This window comes from Diplotaxodon limnothrissa, linkage group LG5, assembly GCF_057381915.1.
Source record: "Diplotaxodon limnothrissa isolate DT_005_m linkage group LG5, D_limnothrissa_male_GT1.1, whole genome shotgun sequence".
Classification (NCBI taxonomy): domain Eukaryota; kingdom Metazoa; phylum Chordata; class Actinopteri; order Cichliformes; family Cichlidae; genus Diplotaxodon; species Diplotaxodon limnothrissa.
The window spans coordinates 18440324-18462248 of NC_140600.1; the positions used below are offsets into that span (position 1 = coordinate 18440324).

Genomic DNA, 21925 nt, shown 5'->3' on the forward strand with positions numbered 1-21925 from the left:
ACGCATTTGTGGAATGAAGTATTTGCGAACTCACCTCAAAACTGGAATTGCTCTTAAAAGTGTAAATACTCCTGTCTCCTGTCATTTCAATCCACTAACCTGGATATTTCACAAAGATGTCATTAAAAAAATATTTTAAAAACCCACAAAACTAACATATGTCCTATAGCGCCTCATTTACCACTTTCGAAAGCTGCTCCACAAGTACAGCCTCTTTAAATCATTCATAATGTATGGTATTTCCATCACTCAGTTCTGTTTTGATTCTTATTTCATTTATAACTTTTTTGTACAGTTAGAATCAGTTTAATTACTGGACAAATGGAAACCCAGTGGAATGCTTTTGTGGCTGAGCAGAAGTGAAATCTGGTGCCGAGGAGTGGGTTCTGGTGCCAGGGGAGAGCTCAGAAAGGGTTTCAGGTGGTTTAATGTGGGCTTTACACAAATGTGCTTCCTCCAGCAGCCTAAGAGCAGCCACATCGATCCACCACCATCCCTGGAATCTTGCCGTGAATGATCTGCTGCTTGTCATTGAAGTAGAGCATGTTAATGGGAGACATCTTGGTTGGGGTGCAGCAGGGCCCCGCGGAGCCTCGCGGGTTGGCGTGCTGCACCAGGTGGGTGTGCGGGTATTTCTGCATGAACATGTACTCGCACTGGCCAGAGCAGTAGTTCGCTTTGTAGCGTTTAGGGGCAATGATCCAATCCCAGCCGAACGCCTCAAAGTCCACAGTTAGAGGGTAGCGACAGCAGCGAGACTCAGTGGAGTGCTCATCGCAGTCCAGGCCGAGGTTTCTCCGAGAACGTTTGGTTGTCTCAAGAACCTTCACCTCCAGAAACGGCTGCTGGAATCAGGGGGAGGAGGGGCAGGACAAAAAGAAAGAGGTGGTTATAAGAGAACAACAGCAGAGACATGACAGCAAAGGAAAATACAATAAACTGACAATTGGCTAATGCAAACATTTAGATAACATCAGTTATTTTCAACATTTTGGTCTGAGAATTTAGTGTGTCTCGTATGTGTTTCTTTTAAACTCTTACATTTTGGTGGTATAATGAGTCAAGGAAATCAAATGTTCCAGTAACAGGGCATACTAACCACTAGACATGGGTAAAGCAGACTTGGATTTGTCAGATTTCAAGATGACAGATGGTTGATGATCTTTAAGGCCTTTCACATAGAATGCAAGAACCCTAGAAGCGATTCTTTTCTATGTCCTGTGCTGTGCAATGATGGTTTGTCACAGTGTTGAAAAAAGCAGAGCAGAATGTGCCAGCTGAGGTCAAGCTTCACCTTGTAATGTAGATTTGTGTAACCAATAGATATGCAGAATGACAAGGAGCGGGCCCATACTGACATTTCCGTGTGGTTTTCGCTGTTGCAAGTAAAAACCACATTGTCTTGTCAACCATGTTGAATATGTGATAATGTAGGGTAAAATGAATAGAGCACCAGTCAATCAGGACTAGAGAATCGTCCATGGAAACCACCAGTCATTGGTGTTGACAAAAGGTTCCCTGTGATTGCTTTGATAGCTAGCATATAGTTGCCATCATACTTTGAATGGAAGTGAAGGGCTTACAAAAACTGTCCAGCTACTGTACAAGTTCTTGTGAAATCGTAAAAAGTGTGACACTATCAGAAATAAAGAAGTTTTGCCTTCAAAGAAAAAGTTGCCTACATGATTGTGGCTTTAGCCATCAACTGCCAGCAACAATTCACAACTGGTTGGGGAATGCTCATTTTACCTGGCAACCACCAGGTATTGTGGTTGCCAGGTACTGTAAAACCAACTCTTGCCCTGTGTGACTGGGGGTTAGTGCTATTAACTGTTTTAACTCATCTCAGTCAGTCTAGCTGGACAGCAACCAACTCTTTTAACCTATTACCATACAGCAATGATAACTGATATTTCGAATATACTTCTAAATGAATCATATCTATTTTATTTTATTTTATTTTATTTTTTTTCATGTGAATGGAGAATGTTTTTGCATTATATATGCTTCTCTTGGGCAGTATTGTTAGAAGATATAGCATACATTTTTAATGCTATGCAGATGACACCCAGCTTTATCTATACATGAAGGCAGATGACATACACCAATTAGTTAAACTACAGACATGTCTTAAAGACATATAGACCTGGATGACCTCTAATTTCCTGCTTTTGCATTCTGATAAAAATTATAAAAAAAAATTCTCCCTTAGTTCCACATAATGCACGGAGCATTTCTTCTACACTCTGAATTTAATAATGTAATCATTAGTAATAATTTCAAACTCCGGCTCTCTGTGTGTGTCTTTTGTCCTGTCTTTCTACCCACACCCCCAAACAGTTGCACCAGATGGCTCCCCCTCCCTGAGCCCGGCTTTGCTGGAGGTTTCGTCCTGTTAAAACCAAGTTTTTCTTTCTCACTGTTATCAAGTGTTTGCTCATAGGCAGTTATCTGATTGTTGGGATTTTCTATGTATTATAGGAATTGCACCATTCATCAACTGGATTCTTACAATCAACCAAATCTTTCTTTCTTCAGCTCTGATTAGAACATTTTATCCATCCACACGTCATTTTTGTGCAGTGCATATTCAACCACACAAAGAAAACCACACTTTGGGAAGTCGTTACGCCTGTCTGCTATTTGTGATGAAACAGTTTACTTCTGTTCTAGTTTATTTCCTCTATTTATTTGTGGGAATAAAAAACATAATTAAAGAACAAAGCAGTGTTTTAATCAGCATCCTTGGACATCTGTTTCTGGAATAAGCCTGACTAACTGTTTCTCCCTTCTTCCAATCTTTGCACTAGGCTAAACTGCAGCAGCTTCATATTCTCAATACTGTAAATATTATAATCAAACTTTGGTAATAAAAAATAACTTCTTTTCTAAAATCCTGAACTATTTCTTTATTATCTTGAACTGAGAACAAATAAAGAGTCTGACATAGACAGGCAGGGTGCTGCAGGCAGAGAATCGGCCCACCCTTACTTGCTTAATCTTCTGTTTCACTCTAAAAGGATTCATAATCTAAAACATCTATATTACAAATAAGATTTAAAGCCACTGACTGAGATCAGAATATCATCAATGCATTTTTCAACCTAAGGTGTCGCCTCCTGCTGCCCTTTAGAGAGAGTGCAGCTTCAGATTTGTAAGCTATGGCCAAGATTTTATACATGTCTGTAAATGTTGAATGAATATTATTATCTTTACCTGCACAATATATATGTCCAAAACCTTTGCAAACATCTCACCTCATGCAAGGGAGGGGGCAGTCAGTGCATTTTAAATAACCAATAATCACACCAACTCAATCCACCACAAAATGGATTCAGTGAGTTAAGTACAAAAACCCACCAAAGTGACTTCAGAGTAGTTATTTGCAGAGGTGGCAAAAGTAAAGACATTTTGTACTTAAGTAGAAGCACAGACTATCAGTACTAAAATGAAAATGAGTAAGGAAGAGGTTAAAGTGTGATTCAGCATGTGGAGGAACCCTAAAATCAGTTCTAATGGCTCGCCATCGGGAAAGGGACTCATGACTCTCAATAATTTCTATTGAGAGCTCTATTGGATTTTCTTAATGTACAGGCTGTTTTCAGCTGATCTAGTCTGCTACTGCTCTGAGTGTTACTGCTTCTTGTGGATTTACACAACTGAATTGAACCAGATGTAAGCAGATGAGTTGTCCTGGCCTATTTTCATTCTCTACAATGACAGTCTTTATGTTTGTCTTTATGGGTCTTAACATCATCAGCTTAATTTCAAATTCATCTCTGCTACACTTGATGTAACCTAACGCTGACCATGAGCACCACAGCCACTGTGCACCAGTTACACACACTGTTCTTTACTTTGAACCCACCAGAGTACAGCAAACTAATCTGTTTATCCTGCAGTAAACTGCTGATTTTTTTTCATGCCACCTTTAAATGACACAGTTAGTCTCCCTCAGAGACCTGGATTTGCAGCAGGTCTCACAATTTGAAAAAACATAATGACACAATACCTATTTTAAAAACACTAGGACTACCACTGAGCAGTCCTTACTTTTAAATATAACCTCTCTTTCTTCATCTCCGAGTGAAGTTAGCTCTCTTTTTTTCTCTCCCTGCGAAATACAGCAGCTGTAAAAAACTGGACACAAACAGTTTAACCCCTGATTATAACACGTGGTTTTACCTCTTTTGTCTCTTTTTATGCGACATCCTCTAGTGATTAATAGACTAACAGGACTGCTTTTCATGTGTTGCTGTTAAGGCTCAGATTGGTTTGATGTTCTAGGGCTCGCAGTGACATGAAATAATAATTTCCCTCAAATCTGTCAAAACCATAAGTAATGAGTCTGTTTTGCAAATGTAAGGAGTAGAAAGTACAGATACTTGTTTGAAAATGTAGGGAGTACAGATACAGATACCCCAAAATTCTACTTAAGCACAGTAATGAAGTATTTGCACTTTGTTATAGCAACATGATGAGCATTAGAAGAGTTACAAATGTAGCCTAAAAATCACAGAAGAAATAACAGATATATCATAAAATCCTTGATAAAGATGAGTGCTGTATACATACAGTGATGACTTACTGTCAATTGTCATACTGTCTTACTGAGGCACTTTAATGATTGTTACTAGTAATATCTGTGCTAAAATAAGAAATTGATATCTGAAATAAAAGTCTAGTAATTGTACAAATAGCATGTCCCTGTACGACAGTTGCAGATTCTGTAAGCTTTGTGCCATGTCAGGTGCTCAATTCATCTAACAAACCATATGGGCTCTTGACTCTATCGTAAATGAAACATTTACAATGCTGTGACATACGGTTTATAACTCCATCATTAATATTCATGTGGTGATCTGGACATCTGTGTGCAAAGGATCTGATGGGAAAGTAGAAATCTCTGATACTAAATAATGTAAGAGCAAATATATTTTCTCTACAAAGACTTTGATCTACTTTAACGAAACAAAATGGATTTCATAGCACTTCGCTCACACGGCAAGCATTTCAGCCCCTAACTCTTTTTCTACTGAACTCTGAGTACAAAGAATACAAAGAAACCACACTTGTAAGTATAAAAAGAAAAGAAAAAGAATTAAATTGAATAGTCATTTCATAATTAACTAAAATGTATGAATTAATTTGTCAGCTTTGAATAGGAAACACAACTTTCCATTTGAGCACTGACTCCATGGGCTTTGAGAGAAACTGGTCTATTCAAACATCGATAGCTGACTCTGTACGCTTGGTTTGATTCATGACCCAAGAGGTCATCTGCAGGCTACCATAACCTTGACCTTTGGGCAGAGGCGAGCACATCAAATATTTTACTCCATCATGTTTGTTTTACAAAGCCTTCTTCTCCTCACAGTGATTCCAGCTGGGCTCGAGCACACTGAAAAGAGGAAATAAGCTGAAAGGCTGTTGGGGTGAGACCATGTCAGCCTGGCCTTTAGGGCTTTTGTTGTAGAAAAAAGACCCAGAGGATCAGGAAGAAGCAGAGTTTGACTTTCTTTCTTGTTGTGTTTTGTTTTATTTTTGTACACTTGCATGTCTTTTTGATCTTTTCCTTTTTCTTGGGTTACCAAGAATAATATAGCACACTGCTGTGTGCTCAGAAGGCAGCGATTTATTGGCCAAGACACCAGAGCTGACCCCTGATACGTGTTGTGAAGAGCTGACCCAAATAATCACTTGGTAAATATTTGGTGTTGCTTAACCAGGATAGATGGCCTACATAATCCAACAGGGATGTTGTAACTGTCAGTTGCAGTAACTCTGGGATTGCTAACTAGACTAATGGTTCATGAGTTTTCCTTTGAGGTTTAAGGTTGAAGCAGCTCCATCCATTACATCAGAGGTTTAGCATTGAAAAAAGTGAAGCATACTTGCAGTGTGGAAAAAAATCCCAAGTATTCAAAGGAACACTGGGTAAAAATTAGTCTTAATTACTTAAAGTTTTCACATTTTCCCCAAGGTGAACCATTGCAAATAAACATGTTTTCGTCCTAGCAGGATCATTTTTAAATGGAGTAGTCCTTTAACTGGTGTTGTTATCTTTAAGAAAGTGAAAAAAAAAAGATTTCTACCTAAAACTAAAGGAATAAAAATCAGATTTTCTGAAAAGTATTTTGCACAGAAAGAACTTTTTGTATCATTAGACGTCATTAGACTTTGTTGATATCCATAATATGGTGGCCGATCTGAAACAGCATTATACACTCCCCTTTTTGTGGACCTCCAATTTCGTCCGCTTAGACACCCCTGTGTTTTCTTCCTATCTCATTATTGTATATTTTAAAATATACTTGTCATTTTTTTGTCTCTGTGATACCACATGTTTTTATTTTATTTTATTTTATTTTACAGTCTGCTCAGGATGTTTATCCTGATGTTGTACTTGATGTTAATCTGATATTAGGAAACAATATTACAATATATGTAAAACTTGGAAGGGGATCATTAAAAAAACACGGTATAGCTGTAGTGGCTCCTCACTAGCGACTGGTATATTTTGTGTATAAATTTTACTCTACGTGCTTCAAAGAGTTTATTGTAGAAGTAAAAATATGTGGAGAGACAGAAATGATGCACAGGATTACTGCCTTCAAGCTTTTTCTTTCACTTTTTTGTTCGATTATTAACACCAACTTATCGACTAATAATATGATCTTCTAATTGCCTTCTTTGAATAAAATCTGAATTTGCATGTGCACAAAGTGATTTCCCTCCCCATCCCAGGGACAGGTCTGAGGGTCCTTACCAGTCCCTCCTCCCCAGGTCGCAGTGAGGTAACTGCCAGGTCATTGCCACTCTCGTCAAAGGCGTTGATGTCGATCCCCCAGTTAGTGTGGGGCTGTTTGAACCAGTTCTGCAGCACGTGCTTAAAGTCAATACTTTGCCAGTGGCCGACCCTGGAATTGAGCTCTATCTTCAGGGAGCGGATGCGTATGTGGCGGCTGCCCTGCTCTGTGACTGGCTTTAGTCGCAGGATCTGCAGGTAGACGGTGGAGGTCTGCTGCAGCGGTCGCAGATACACCCACAGCTGGGCCTTCAGCACCTTGGTGAACATCAGTTTGGGGCTGAACTTGAAGAAGCAGCAGCTGGGCTTTCCATTCACCTGCACCAGAGGCTCCGCTGTGAAACAGAGGAGAGTCAGATTTATTGAAGCACACGTGGACAGTCGTTTCACCAGCATTAAGAGTGTTTGCATTTTAATCTAAATGCAAAAAAGTACTCATATTTATTCTGGTTTTCCACCTCTAATCGCATGGTTTTTCGTTTTCATCATCATCTTTTCTAAAACAACAGACAAATAAATAAATAAAGTAGTAGCAATTTAATGGTCAGTGTTTTGGATGTACAAATGCAAAATCGCCATCATCATCAAAAGGACAAACCAGCACGCTCTGTTCATATGCTGCTAATAAACAAAAGGCATCCTTCCAACTGAGTCATGTGAGGTCTTTAGAAGATAACAAAGAATTAATTAATTAGGAGAATCTGCAGCATCACTCTGCAGCTTTCTTTCTCTACTGTTTCAGAACAGCTTTCATGAATACTCAGAGGAAAACAGAAGCTTCAGTAAAAGTGGGATTTTCTCCTCTCTAATATAAAAATAAACAGTGCATTGTGAAGGCATCAGAAAGCACATATGCACTACTTCATGCTTTGTAATGGATCATAAAGCCAACGACTGTGATAGGCCTGCATGGCACAAATAAACAGAAGCACTGAATTAGTTAAAAAGGGTTGCACTCTTGAAAGGATACTTCTTATTCTAGATGTAATAGTTTGTAGGTTCTTTGGGGAAAACTATAGTTACTATGTTAGATTGTAAACACCTGGAAAAGTGCCCATAATTTACAGAAACAGTGTGATCTAAACCGAGAGAGATACCTGGTGTTCATTTTACAGCATGACAATGTTAAAAAACAAAACAAAACCCCCCCTAACATTTATTTTAATAAAAGCAGCATGTCTGTAGTAAACTGACAGCCATCCTCAGCCTGTCTGCTTGAAGGCTGTCAGTTATCTATTCAGTTACATGTGTGATTACATTAAGGTTGGAAAACAGATACATTTGCATATAAAAACAAGAATCTGTAATGGCGGCCAGTGGACAGATGGTAACCTTAGATTCCCCTGGGTCACTCATAATGAAATGGCCCACCCCTGCATTTAACTAGCAAAACTAAAACATTTCAAGGTTTCTTTTTTTTCCGAGTGGGTCCCTTTCTTACTAATGTATTTGGGGTCTGGATTAAGGGTTATGTCACAGAACACAAGGCGTCCCCTTAAAGAGCCAGATTTATTCCTGTCATGATCTCGGGCGGGCTCTGGTGTTTTGGTGATTTGCACCACATGTCAGATCTGCACATGGTCATTTACATAGACCTCCATCTGATATAATGACACGTCCATCCATTGAATTCGTTCATTCATTTCCATGTAAAGCATTCATTTACTAAGGGAAATTTATTCTGTACTTATTTGGCATAATAATGTGCCGAGAGTACAATAGATTATTTAAACTGTCCATTATCTCCGAGCAAATCGGACAAATTAAAACTACAGATTCTGCACTTTTAGGAGTTGCGGTTGTCCATCTTTTTAAAAAAGAAAAAAAAACTGTATCAACTTGTCAATCATTGCTAAATCTGAGGTTGCTCGGGCAACCTGCTTCCTGGGTCAAAAGGTTATTTGGAACCTCAGCCTAGTTAAGAAATGGGATCAGGGGTCAAACCTGTCAGCCTCTTTACATCTCAGGGGTGCTGGGGAGGGGCAGCTCTAACAGCCAGATTGAGTTTGAAGGTCAAGGTCAACCCTTTGGCAATAGTAATATGTCTTTCTTCACGTCACGCCTTTTCACCAGAGAATCGTTGGAAACCTCAGGCGCACACATAACAACGCTGAATCACTTTGTTGTTGTTTTGATTAGGGTGGAGATTCTGCAGCCAATAGTGAATTGTTTATCAAACCAGGAGAGGACACTGCAATTTAATTATGGGCATGCATTGAGGGATAAGAATTCACTGAGGTACAAATGGACTGTCCATTAGAAGAGTCCAAGGCAAGCATTGAATAAGGGCCAAGTTAGGGACAGACGTGGTCCTTCAGCCTGTATTTCCAAGTCATTAGTGAGTGTAAATTATACAGTGTCTCACGCTGGACAAACAATGTTCCTTTTGGGGGGTTGCTGGGGTCACAGCAATTAACGTGGGTGGTGTTGTGTTTGCTCATCAGCACAAAACTGGTAATGAATTATTCTGCAAATTTGCTTGTGATTAATACTTTTTGTTGTTTTGAGTCACTGCAGATGAGGACGTGAATACACCAGCACTTCCTTTGCAAACACATTTCATCGCCTTTGTGAGAAAAATCCAACAAATGCTGAGGGGATGAAATGGTCAGTTTCTCAAGCAGAGTAATCCGAGAAGCAGGGCCTGCACGCCGTGATCCAGCGAGGTCCCCGGTTATTAAACACACATGCACAACATATGAGCTACGTCATGTTAAACAATGACTGCATTGATAGGTGAAATCAATTTGTGCCTTTATGGATCCTGTTAGTGCACAAGTCAGAGGAAAACCATGGAGGATGAATGCCTGCAGCTTAATTACATCCCACGCCTTGCCAGAGTGCTCCACGTGTGCAAAACGAGCAGGTCTAGCTTGTAAAGATCCAGAAAAAAAGCGGTGGGACATTTAATCCTTCCACCTGAAGTAACCGCTGTTGAAAAGCTTATAATTTTATGGAGAGACTGTTTTTATGGCTTAATTTCCTGCGCAATTTACACAGGTATAAGCTCTGTGTTTTAACACTGACTTCAATAATGAAGTCAAGATAAGAAGTCTGATTATGCGTCCAGCACCACCTACTGGAGCACAAACACCTCTCTCGTCAGCTAAACTGAAGATGAAAAGTAGAAACTAATTACTTTACAGTAAGAGCACTCATCTCATTTTATTCAAACTGAAATCCAAATTAAAGACGGAAAGAAAGAGACTGTGTTTTTGCAAAGGAAACCAGGTTTGTTTGATTTTCCTCCTCATGTTTCCTGCCTGCTTCATTATTATAGCGCTTTATTTCCCTGTGGCATAATTGCAGCATATGTAGCGCATGGATTTTACTGCCAACACGCAGCGGGCCTGCAGGTGAGCCTATCAAACATCTGGTGGACTCCCTGGGTACCTGTGTTCCATGGCTAGCCTCCTATACATGCATGTAAGAGGAGCCTTATAGAATATAAGGGTTTATTCAGCATGCCATCTGTCAGTTTTCATACAGTCCTCGCCCATTTAAATGCTTTTAATAAGTGAACACAGTGACGTTCCTGAGGGATGGATGAGAACTGAGCCGGGTAAGCTGTTGAAAACAGATGGAGAGGGAAAGTTAGGGTGTAGTTATACAATGAATAAGTAATATGAGACCGAGGAATGCACCTACAGTAGAAGGATAGATTTTATACATACATGTATTTATACATATATGTATATATATATATATATATATATATATATATATATATATATATATATATATATATATATATATATATATATATATATTACAAAGGTTTCTACTGTTTTGTTGTGGCAACCTGTCCACTCAGTCACATACACAGTATGCCTCAATGTGAACTTATCTGTTATATATCTTAAATTTATTTTTTAAATCAGTCAAAAATGTTCCTTGTCAAATAAAGCAAAGAAACAACTTTTTTAATAGTGAATAACCACATAGTTTGACCAAAGTTCATAAACTGTTTATATCCTTTCCTAACTTGCATTGGAAATTGCAATGACGCCTAGCTGTGCAGCAGATTACACCAATCAGGTGGAAGTACGCGGCTCAGATGTGGTGGTGAGAGAAATGGTCACCTATTGTTAATGTCCACATGGATAATGCATAATAGTATGACCCTAGATAGGAGTTTCATTTGCATATATATCTATATTTTCTTTTCTTAATGGGAAATGCAAATGTGCCATTTTGTAGTGAGTGTGTGTTTGGGAGCCTTCGTGTTGAATAAATGTGACTCTAGGGTATCCCTGCGCACCTCGGCATATTAATCATCGTGACACGTTCACGACCCTTCTAATAAGACAGGGGCCACAGTGCACCCCCTCAAACATCCCATCCCACCCCAGCCCCGCTCCCTCTTTGTTTCTCGGCCAGTCCCAGGGGAAAGGAGAGGGTGGTGGGGGAGGCCGAGCTCGAGCTGAGGATGGAGGATGTGTGTGCGTACTTGTGTGTGTGTATGTGTGTAAAGTTAGACCCCCTCATTCAGAAGCCCTTCCCGGGGACAACGGCAGGCACAAGACTCCTATTAGGACTGAGCACAGTAGCCCCCCAGGAGCAACAAAAGACACCTCCTAATGCACCCTGTTCTAGCTCAGTGAACACACACACATGGAAACATGCAGCCACACATAAATGCACAACATACACCAGCTCCAAACCAACTGCCCTCAGCAAACACAGTAAAACTCATTGTTTTTTTGGAGTTTCACATGTTTGTAGCGAAGGGGCACGGCTGCTGGGCAGAAGGATGGGGAGAGCGAGTGCGCATTGAGAACAGCAATAAGGTGGACAGCTGGACAGCACGGAGCACGCCCGGTTCTCACTGCTTGTGTTTGTGTGCAGCCACACATACATGCAGGACATTAAAGCCACAGGACAATGTTCTGCTTTGTTAAATGCAAAACTTTTCTCATGCGTTACACAAGCAAGTAGAGGGTTTTAATTGACTCAAAGGCATTTTTTAAAAATTGCTATCAGACTTAAGTGAGAATGAACACTAAAATATCAGATGATTATTTAGTTTAATAGACACAGAGCCATAAAATAATAAAAAATAAATGAATTTGCAGGTATTAAATTCCCCCAACTGTCATGCACAGTACTCATTTCTATACAACAACACATTTAACTTCCAAGGAAAGTCAGAGCAAATTTTCCTAGTTGAGCTAAAATGACCCAAAGAGCAAAAAACAAAACCAAACAAAAAACTTTTATGTGAAACTTTAGCCAACCTTTTTAAAAAAAACAAAAAACTACCAATCAGAAGTACTCACACAGCGCTATTCTAGACCTTTAACTTCCTGTTTATTAATGTCTCACATTATTCACATAAAATGTTGAGAGTGTGCTTCAGCTCAAACTTTTCACTGCAGCTACCCCAAAAATATGTCAGTCAGGTGGATATTCATCAGGTTTACAGACATTATTATCTCAAAACAATCTGAAATTTCTTGTGTAAGATTACTGTTTAAGAGTTCTTCAGCAGGGATGTATCACTGAACTACACGATGGAACGGGGAAGGATAAAATCACCTGTGAACTACTTACAGATTTTATTTTATTTTATTTTTTTTTTAGGATTTATTGTCTAAATCTCCCTGCTACAAGTGATACCACATGCTACAGCCATAGTATAACTACAGCCTAGCGTATTCTGGTTGTTGCTTCTCAATGAAATTAAGTGTAGCAATATTTTTCATTTTTTAAAACATTGCATGAAACTTTTCCAAATTGCCCCATATATCTGGATAGCTAGAAATAACCGTGACACAGAAAGTTGCTGGAAAGAAAAACAAAACAAAACAGAGAATGACACTAATGCAGATCCATGAAACCAGAGCTGGAACCAGGTACAGCTCTAAGCTTGGTTTGGCTTATCTAGACCAGACTACTTCATGTAATAGGTGGTGCTTTCTCTCTCTGACAAAAACAGGCATAAAACGAGAACCATACATTAGTAGGTTGTGCATTTGGTGTTAAACTCTTCACAGTTAGAGGGACTGTGTGTGTGCAGGCTGAGTTATTAGGGTTTAGTCCCTGCAGTGGAGTGATCTGTCTACTTTAGTGCTCTATATATTTCTTGACTAGGACAGGAAGGTGCACAGGTGGTCTAACACTTAGTGTTTGAGGTGAAAATTTTAAAAAGCCACTAAAAATGATCTTTTCATCTGACTGAGATTTTATTTTGGCACGTATAATGCTGTCATGCAGACTGTTTGCCAAATCTGCTCAAATTTGATTGGTCAACACTCTTTGGACTACAAGCAGACTACAAACAGACACCAGAAATCTTCCACTGCAAAGCCTGCAAAATACAGATATTAGCTCAGATATTAGAGATTATTTTTCTGATAGTACAAAAATACATTATTCGTAGTTATTGTCAATGTTACTCTTTTCATTCCAATGCACCTGACATGCTGTGAGAAAACGATACATAGCAGCGGTTTGTGATGCACTTACAGCTCAGTTTGATGGGAAATTAAACCACTGCATCAAAATGTATGTTTATATTTGAAAAACCGCCCTCAGAAAATCTGGATTCTGAAAATGTTCACCTGAGCCACAGCTGATATTTAAAAGCAAAGCAAAACTGAAAACATGAGCACAAATGAAGACACACGCTTTGCCCCACTTGGTTAATAACGGAAAATATAATTTTTGCTGTTTAGAAAACAAATGATGCACATCTCTCAGTTTTTGTGCAATCATTTAATCTACAATCATTACATATTATTATTTAAAGATTATAGTGAAAAGGCAGAAAACATTTTAAATTTTTATAATTTGAACTACTGTAGGAGAAAGAAATACCTATGAACAATAATAATATTAGAATTAATTTTTAAAATAATATTAATGACTGATTTCTCAGAAACTTTCATACTTTCCAAAGGTGTCCAGTGGGGTGAACTGGACTCTTACATGCCAGTTCAAGCCCTGAGATCTACAGTATATCACTATTCACCAGTACATCCACCATTCAGACCCAACAACACCAGTTTTAATCTCCATTTACAATAATCTTAATCATTCATCCAAAACAAATTATGAAACATTTTGTGTTGCTTCCAATTTTTTTTTTTTTGGTTGGTAATGTTAACAAAAATAAAAATAAATAGCTACAAGTTACAATCTGTCAGCAGCTTCCCACCCTTCAACCAGCAACATGTAATTGTTGCTGGATTACATAACAAAGCCAGGGCTACTGCTGCAAGGAATCGAGGTGAGAATTCATCAAATTTTCAGCCACTGGCTCAGATTTATTATGTCACTTTAGATGCCTGCTGAAATAATGAAATCACGTTTCATAATTATGCAGACGACATCCTCATTTATCTTTCATCTTATGTGAATGCACAGACAAAGCCATTCAAACTTAGCAGATATTACACAAGCAAACTCTCACTGACCTCTTTTGAACTTCTACACTAAGTGTCTTGTGAATTTTTAAAAACTTCATGTTGAAACACTATGTGAAGTCTTTTAAAATTGAAATCAAATGTTTCATATAAATATGTTACACAATCAAACACGCACTGACCGATCAGCAGCTCCGGCAGCCTGAAATATGAATCTCCTTTGTTCTTAAAACTCATCCCTCCTTAGCTGCTACCCCTTACACATTCATGTCAACTGTTTAAACAAAATGCAAACACTTCTGCCTGCAAGTTCGAACTCACTAAGCTACTGAGAAAAATCCCTGAGGCCACCCAAATCTGTCAGAGCCTGAGCCAAGAGTTTTCTCTAAAAGGCAAAGTCAGTGTGGCCAGATTGTGCCAAACCTCCCTTGAGGAAGCTTTTTTCCCTCTTTTCCTCAGTTATAATCAACATAATATGGCCATAGTTCCCTTCATGAGCTTCTCTTTATCCAATTCTGCTGTACATTATATAAATCAAACTTGGCCCTCGTCCCTAAAGAAATTACTCAAACCATGCATTTTCACAACTTCCATAATGAATGTCCTCGGGTGATGTGGGTATGGTGAGGAGAAATACAACCACAGGTGATAAATACGGTACGAAGCTGCTCTCTTTTGCCGCAGAAAAGAGGCTGATTAAATTTTCATGCAGATAATAATGAGGTAATCCACTGTTAATTGTGCCTCTTTCCAACATACTGGCTCCCTCGTGGGATCCAACGTTGCGCCCACGCAGCATTTCGTTTGCTTAAATGCCTTAGATTTAATGGACTCTTCCATAAACTGATCCTCAGCACCTCCTCACACATCACCACACAGAGCCTGAACACATTCATCAACAATAATCCCCTCAATGAGCTCCGTTTTATCTTTTCACTCCCCTTTTCCTCCTCCTCCCTCGCGTCCCTATATAGGCCTTAATTACTGGTCCAAAGTAATTATTTCGTTTATTAGTGGAACGTAACATCTGTTTCAGGTCTTTTTAATTGTACCTATAAAACCCTTCCATTATTTCTGTCCCTTTAGGATAAGATTGGGCTGCTTGTTGCTCCCTGTGGACTTGCTCTCTTCTTCCCTCCGCCTCCCCACCAGAGCCATAGCATGAGCCACGGTGCACCTTTCTCCAGCTCCCTCTCTGAAACCCTTTAAAGAAGCAACAAGGAACTCAGCAGCGATACACACACCAGCTGAAAAAGCAGCAGGAGGAAATATGTATGTGCAGTAGTGTCTTCAAACATGGATTAATGCGGTCTTACATCCATTCTTCTTGTATTATTGATGAAGGTGGTATATTTCCAAATGCCAGGGGGGAAAAGCCAGCTGCAGGGACTGGTACACAGGAGCGTGGGAATAGAGGAAGGAGGGTGGAAGGAGTGAGATTCCTGAGGTCCTGGGGAAATTTTGTCCCCGTATTAATAGACTTTGGTCCCTTTGAAATTTTATTAGCCATAAAGTTGACGGTACGTTGTGCAATTTCTACAGTCGTACGGACGTGTCTTAAGTTTTTACTCCTTTTTAAACAAACCGCTCATGCCTCAGCGCCCAAACAATTCAAACACCAAAGTTTATCTTTCCCTGAACTGATGCCAGCAACTACACAAGGAGAACAGGTGTCATCGTCAAACTGAGACTATATCTATAAAAACCTCACATAGTCATCAACTTCCAGCAAACACTGACCAGTGAGTTGAAGACAGTCCGGCTGCTGGTGCTCTGTCCTTTTAGCGCTCTCCCTCTTAATTTTTATGGTTCCTGCACCTTCAGGAAATGACCCTTTTATAGGGTCAACACTATAAAAGACTTGTTTGTGTGTGTGTGTGTGTGTGTGTGTGTGTGTGTGTGTGTGTGTGTGTGTGTGTGTGTGTGTGTGTGTGTGTGTGTGTGTGGTGGGGGGATAAGTGTTCAAGTTACTACCGGTTCGTCTTTGCTGCCAAAGAAAGAGACCTGATGAGGTTAATAGTCTCCTCTTCCAATATATCACATAGCTGTGAACTCTGTGACCCTTTTAGTCAATAGGAGAACTTTTCTCTGGAGTGTGTGTGTGACTGTGTGAGTAGGTGTGTGTGGGCACCCTGTGTGTCTACACAAGCGTGCACATGTGGAAAATGGCACATGCATACCTCGACATGCGTGTGGATGTCTCTCTTTAATCGAGAGTTGTGTAAACCGATGCTCATGCTGGCTGAATGTGGTTCACCTGAATAGGATTACATAACAATGCCAGCATAAAATGGCATAATGTAGGCCTCTACTATTTACTGAACAAAACGTCGGGATAAAATAGTTTAAAAGTGAAAGTGCTATTTAAGGATGCATTCAATGTGGTGGTCTTGAGTTCTTCTAAACCTTAAGTGCTCGTCCCACTAATGGTTTAAGTGTTTTGCTGCAAACTGCCAGTCATTTCTCACATTTTGGACACACTAATATATCCATAAGCTGAAAAAAAGACTCTTTGCAGCAAAGAAAAGACATTCACTAAATCTAAAGAATGACCAGCAGTACAATAACTTTCTTGTGGCCTTTAAGTCTATTGCAGTAAATGAAGTGCAGTAACTGTCTGAGCAATTACTGTAATGCTTCTTCTGGTGTTTTCTACTGGCTGGCAGAAGTCATAAAGTGTGCCAAATTAGCATTAAGACATACAGAAGAAGAAAAGGGGAGAAAAAAAAGAAAGAGGAGGTTGCCGGTGGCAGAGGAAGGTCTGGACTGAAGGTTTTTTGGACAGGTGACAAATGAGAGACTAGTGGGGTCAAATCCTCACCCCACCTCGGGCAAAACAAACCAAGCCCCAAAATACACACAATTAGACACATAAATCAACAAATAGGAACACAAATAGAGCAGCTCACACGTAGATACACATGCATGCATTTGTTAATAAAGATTCTCTGACACGCTGATCAAAGCCGAGTCACTTTTTCTGTGAGGGAAACAAGCGGAGCGGTTTACCTAAACAGCACGCTGTACAGAGGGGAGATGTTTCAGTACATAAAGTGCCGCACTATGATATAAATAGATGTACTTTTCCATGAAATTTCATAGTAATTACAGACCAGGAAGCATGGACCCTCTCAACCCCCACTGCGGCACCCACGTACCTTGAGTGAATACTAAGAAGCAACTCTGGCACAAGTCCAGTTCAGTATGTACTGTGTGAACCCCCGTGGCCCAATCAAAGGCAGTGTGCACGACTGTGAAAGGGTGATTGGGTTCGAGGTGCACAGGGAATAGTGTTTGAAGTCTTCCTTCTATCAGAGAGACAGAAAAGGGCACTTTTAATCCTGTGGGATCACTAAGGCGCCACAGGCAAAGGAGATGCGCTCATTCTCTCAATTCTTCCATGAGTACCGGGGGGGAAAAAAGAGGAAGGAGAGAGGGGGCTAACGGGGAAGAAGGTGGAGGCGGGTGTGAGGGGGAATACAGAGAGAGAGAGAGAGAGACTGAGCTGATGATAAAAAAACAGGGTAGCTGACGTAAAGAGATGAGGCAAACAGATGAGAGGGGAAGTGCTGCTCCCTAACATGACAGATTCAGCAGTAATGTCAATCAGCCACTGTGGGGCTGTCAGAAATGCGCAATAAGCTCACACAATGCCTTTTTCTGGCTTGATGAGATATCAAATCCCTTTGCACTGTGTGTGTGTGTGTGTGTGTGTGTGTGTGTGTGTGTGTGTGTGAGTGTGTGTGTGTGTGTGTGTGTGTGTGTGCATTAGAAACAGAATATGTATGCGTGTGAGGTAGTGCAGAGGATGGAAACCGGGGGTAAAAATATAATTTGAAGTCACTGTGTTTCCCAGAACGTACATTGAGTGTGTCAGCAATGCAGTCGAATGTGAGATTTCTTAATCAGCCAATCAGAGAGGTAACAATAACAAACCAAATACACTCTACATGTGTTTGTGAGCAGGTAACAAAAGGGGAAACAGGGACCGCACTCACGTATTTATGAACTGCTGCTTATATTAAGCAGTTTGAAATCAAATCAAATCTTTCACCTGCGGTAAGACATCATCTGTGCACTGATATCCTTTTTATGAGTTACAACAATCAACGCAAACAGAAAACTTGAAGGATGTCTGAGGTTCAAAATAATGTTAATAATGTGAGAACTAAACAGCACATATGGCCTCCTCTAACTTGCATTGAAATAGAGCAATTTAGAGGACATTTCAATAGCTGACATTTGAGTTAATGTTTTTTTGTTTTTATAATGACAAAGACAAGTGGTGCTTTCCATTACAGGTGAGTGGCAGTAAACACACACACACACACACACACACACACACACACACACACACACACACACACACACACACACACACACACACACACACACACACACACATATATATAGGTCTTTGTTCAACCAGGGAGTGAAAAAAAAGGATTATTTGCAGAGTGTTTCATCCGCCTTGTGCAGAATATATTACGTGTGTAAATGTTGTTGAACCCGGCGCTTCACCAGGAAAAGGTCACACACTCCCCTCGACCCTAAGTGATTCTCTGTCTTTGTGTACTCTTGGTGAAAAAAAAAGAAAACGAGCTGCGCCTATAAACTTCGCATTTAAAAGGCAAGTGCGGCCGAGGGGGGCCGCTGCATGAGGCGAACAATAGCAGCTTTTTGGACACACTTTTTCTCACTGCGATGAACAGCAGGGGAACCGGTAGAGCCTCCTATAAAAGAGCGATAGAGCACAGCTGCCAGGGTTCAAAAGTAATTTTATAAAATGTCTCAGAGGGGGCCTGCCTGTGGTTTATCTGTGGATTTATGGGAAACAATGGGAGGGCGAGCAAATTGTTAGAGGACAATAATCAGAGGGCCTCGAGATGTGATAACTCCAGAATTTAAGGTCTTTATGCAAAGGAAGACATTAAAGGATAAAGTGATGCAACTGCCAGCCAAATGCTGCATTATCATTAATAATGCACTTGACATTCAAACGGCTCTGCCATGCCTCGTGTTCTTAAAACGTTATGGGAGAAATGGAGAGTTTAAACGTGACAGCTAGGAGTCCAGCAGCTAAATATTAAACACTCTGCTTCATCATCATCATCGTCAAGAAGACAAAAGTCAATCAAGCCATATTGGCGCTGTCCGTTCAGAGTGATGAGGTTCTTTGTGCTACCAGTTATTGATTTATCAGTTTCACACATTATCCCCTCTTTTTGACAGCTGTCTAATTTTGCCAGTTAGTTTCCTTTAATCTCAATCACTAAGAGTAGGTTAGGTCACCGACTGTCCCCGCAGCAGGCCTGAGCCACTTGAACCTATACTGCTCCGCAATTACGCGCATGACGCATTTGGAGACAATATCATTGTTAGGTTGTAAACTATTACTCACGCTCAGAGGCCATAGTAATCACGGACTCCGTGGTGGCGTGGTACTCATCCTCCTCCATAAACTCATCCTGGGACGAAGCATCTCCCTGGAAGTCGTGATGGTCCAGAAGCTGCTGGAGCGGGGGCGCCTTGGGCAGCAGCTGATTGACCACCTCCCGGCTGATGTTGGGCGCCTGCTTCAGACGCAGTTTGCTCAGGATCTGGGACTTGATGGTCTCCAGTCTCAGCACTTTGCTCTGCTCCCTCCAAACACAAGCGGAACACTCGTGAGAACCGGCGTCCTCGTCCAGCAGAGATAGCCCGGCAGCCGTGGGCGTCTCGCTGGCAGGAGGCAGCAGCAGATTGGGCTCATCGCTCCCCGACTGTCCCAAGGAGATGAGCACCATCAAGCACAGTAAGAAGTTGTACCTCGGCATGACGATGCGTGGACAACAGAAAACGCAACTTTTCCTCCCCTTCCTTAGCTTGTTTTTTACGCACTTTATTCCGTTAGATCCCGTCTCTCGAATCTGCGCCGCTCCTCGTCTTAGCCTACAAACGGCAAAGAATAAGTGACATGCATCTAATCCAATACGATCACCCCGAAGTTTCTCTTTTTGTAATATTCTTTCTTTTTCTTTTTTTTTCTTTTAACAAAAAAAGTGCGCGCAGAGGGTGTCGGTACAAGCTCCTTTGATTGAAAGTTAAATGCCTGGTGAATGCATAGCCTGCTCACGTGCAGTATAAGCTAATTGTTGTTTTCTGTACAATTTTAGTCCACGGAGGTGTGAGTATGTGCAGAGGTGTCACTGAAAAATGTGCAAGTACGGTCAAAAAGGCGCTCTTTATATATCTCAGCTGCCCGATGTCGTAATCCGCCTCCATTGGCTAAGATTGCAACAAAAGGCTTTTAGGTCTGTCACCAAGTCAAGAGGGACAGAGGAAGGGAGGGTGTGCGCACCGTTAAGAGAGTATAAATGTTTTTACAGTGCACAAACAATGTCTCCCATTAGAGATAACCTATAGCCCAATTAGGTTATTAGGATGATGGCAAACTGCTCACTACGCATGTTTTTTTTTGTGGTTTTTTTAAAAAATAGGTTAAATGTTCAATGGTGCCAATTTAAAAAGAAAAATCAAAAAGAAAAAAGCTAAATGGATTTCTCGCAAATTTACCACAGCCAATCTTGAAGCGTGCACATAGCATTTATGGTGTAATTAAACTGGTAACTCGAAGATAAGAATTTATCATGTAACTAGACCAGATGGTATTATGCAGATTATTTAGATATATTCTTGTAAGGCTCTTCAAAATGAAAGTGAAAGTTTTCATTGAAACCAATAAGAAAGGACACACTCACGTTTTCCTTGAAAAATAATAGCTCCACATGTACAAGGGTGCATTCATAAAGGCTGATCATGATTTTGATAGATTATGTTTAATAACCCTACACCTCGGAGACTTTTGAGCCATTAAGCAGCAGCACGTCTGTAAGCTCTCAATTATAACGTAGATGGACTCATTAGTATACACAGACCCGTGTGAATGCCATTTGTACCAATCAGTATATGAACTAATGAGCAAGTGACGCATGCAATTATAGTGAGCTGTGGAATTTCAATCTTTCCTGAAACATCATCCAACGATATATAAACATGTGAGAATGTTATCTAAATGGTGCCCAAGAACCACGCTCATATACATATTTTCATATGTATATCATTGGAGGGGGGGTAAGTTAAATCTTTATTCTTCCAAAATAGGCTAAAAGTTTTGCAGCACCACCTCTTTGAGCGATGAGCAGCCTGTGCGACCACACCGACATCTGCTGGAGAAAAACATAGTTGCGACTGCAGGTCTCGTCTCAAAGCTGCGAGCCTCTCTGTTCATTGGAGGCTGTGTTTTGTAAAATTCACCTTCAGGAGCTGCACTCTAAAGCAGGAACTCTATTGGTTAGGTACATTTCATCCATTACTAAAGAACTGAGGATTCTCCATTGCACCTCCAATACAACGAATGAAATTCATTGCAATGAATGCATTACTTGGTCATCTCACAAATTTTTACAGTACCAAAGTATCAAAGCGTAATTTTACAACAGGCTTGGAGACATCAGACATGAAAGCATTGGTAATATGTCTGGTGGTATGTGCTCAACTCTTTTAGTTATTCTCTTCCTTTCAGAAAAATAATTTTTGCTCCGTTAAGATAAATCATTAGCAAACTGGATCAAAAGACAAAAACAAATGAGTCCTGAAGTGATGAGACACTCATGTTCATTCTACTGCAGTTGCCACTCATCCGTCCTCTGCACGTTTGCATGTTTTTCTGTTCACGTATGCAGATAAAGTGTGAATCATTTGCATGATC

The 21925-nt window shown here is 40.3% G+C and overlaps 1 protein-coding gene across 1 annotated transcript; it reads right to left on the bottom strand.

The window, feature by feature from the left end:
• Positions 1 to 375: 375 nt before the first annotated feature.
• On the bottom strand, positions 376 to 20350 carry LOC146632078 (growth/differentiation factor 11-like). The gene is made up of 3 exons (XM_085354039.1): positions 19577 to 20350; positions 6770 to 7143; positions 376 to 842 (listed from the first exon to the last, which is right to left on the bottom strand). Exons 1-3 carry the CDS (start codon positions 19989 to 19991, stop codon positions 465 to 467), a joined length of 1167 nt encoding a protein of 388 aa, XP_085210165.1. The 5' UTR covers positions 19992 to 20350; the 3' UTR covers positions 376 to 464.
• Positions 20351 to 21925: the final 1575 nt, after the last annotated feature.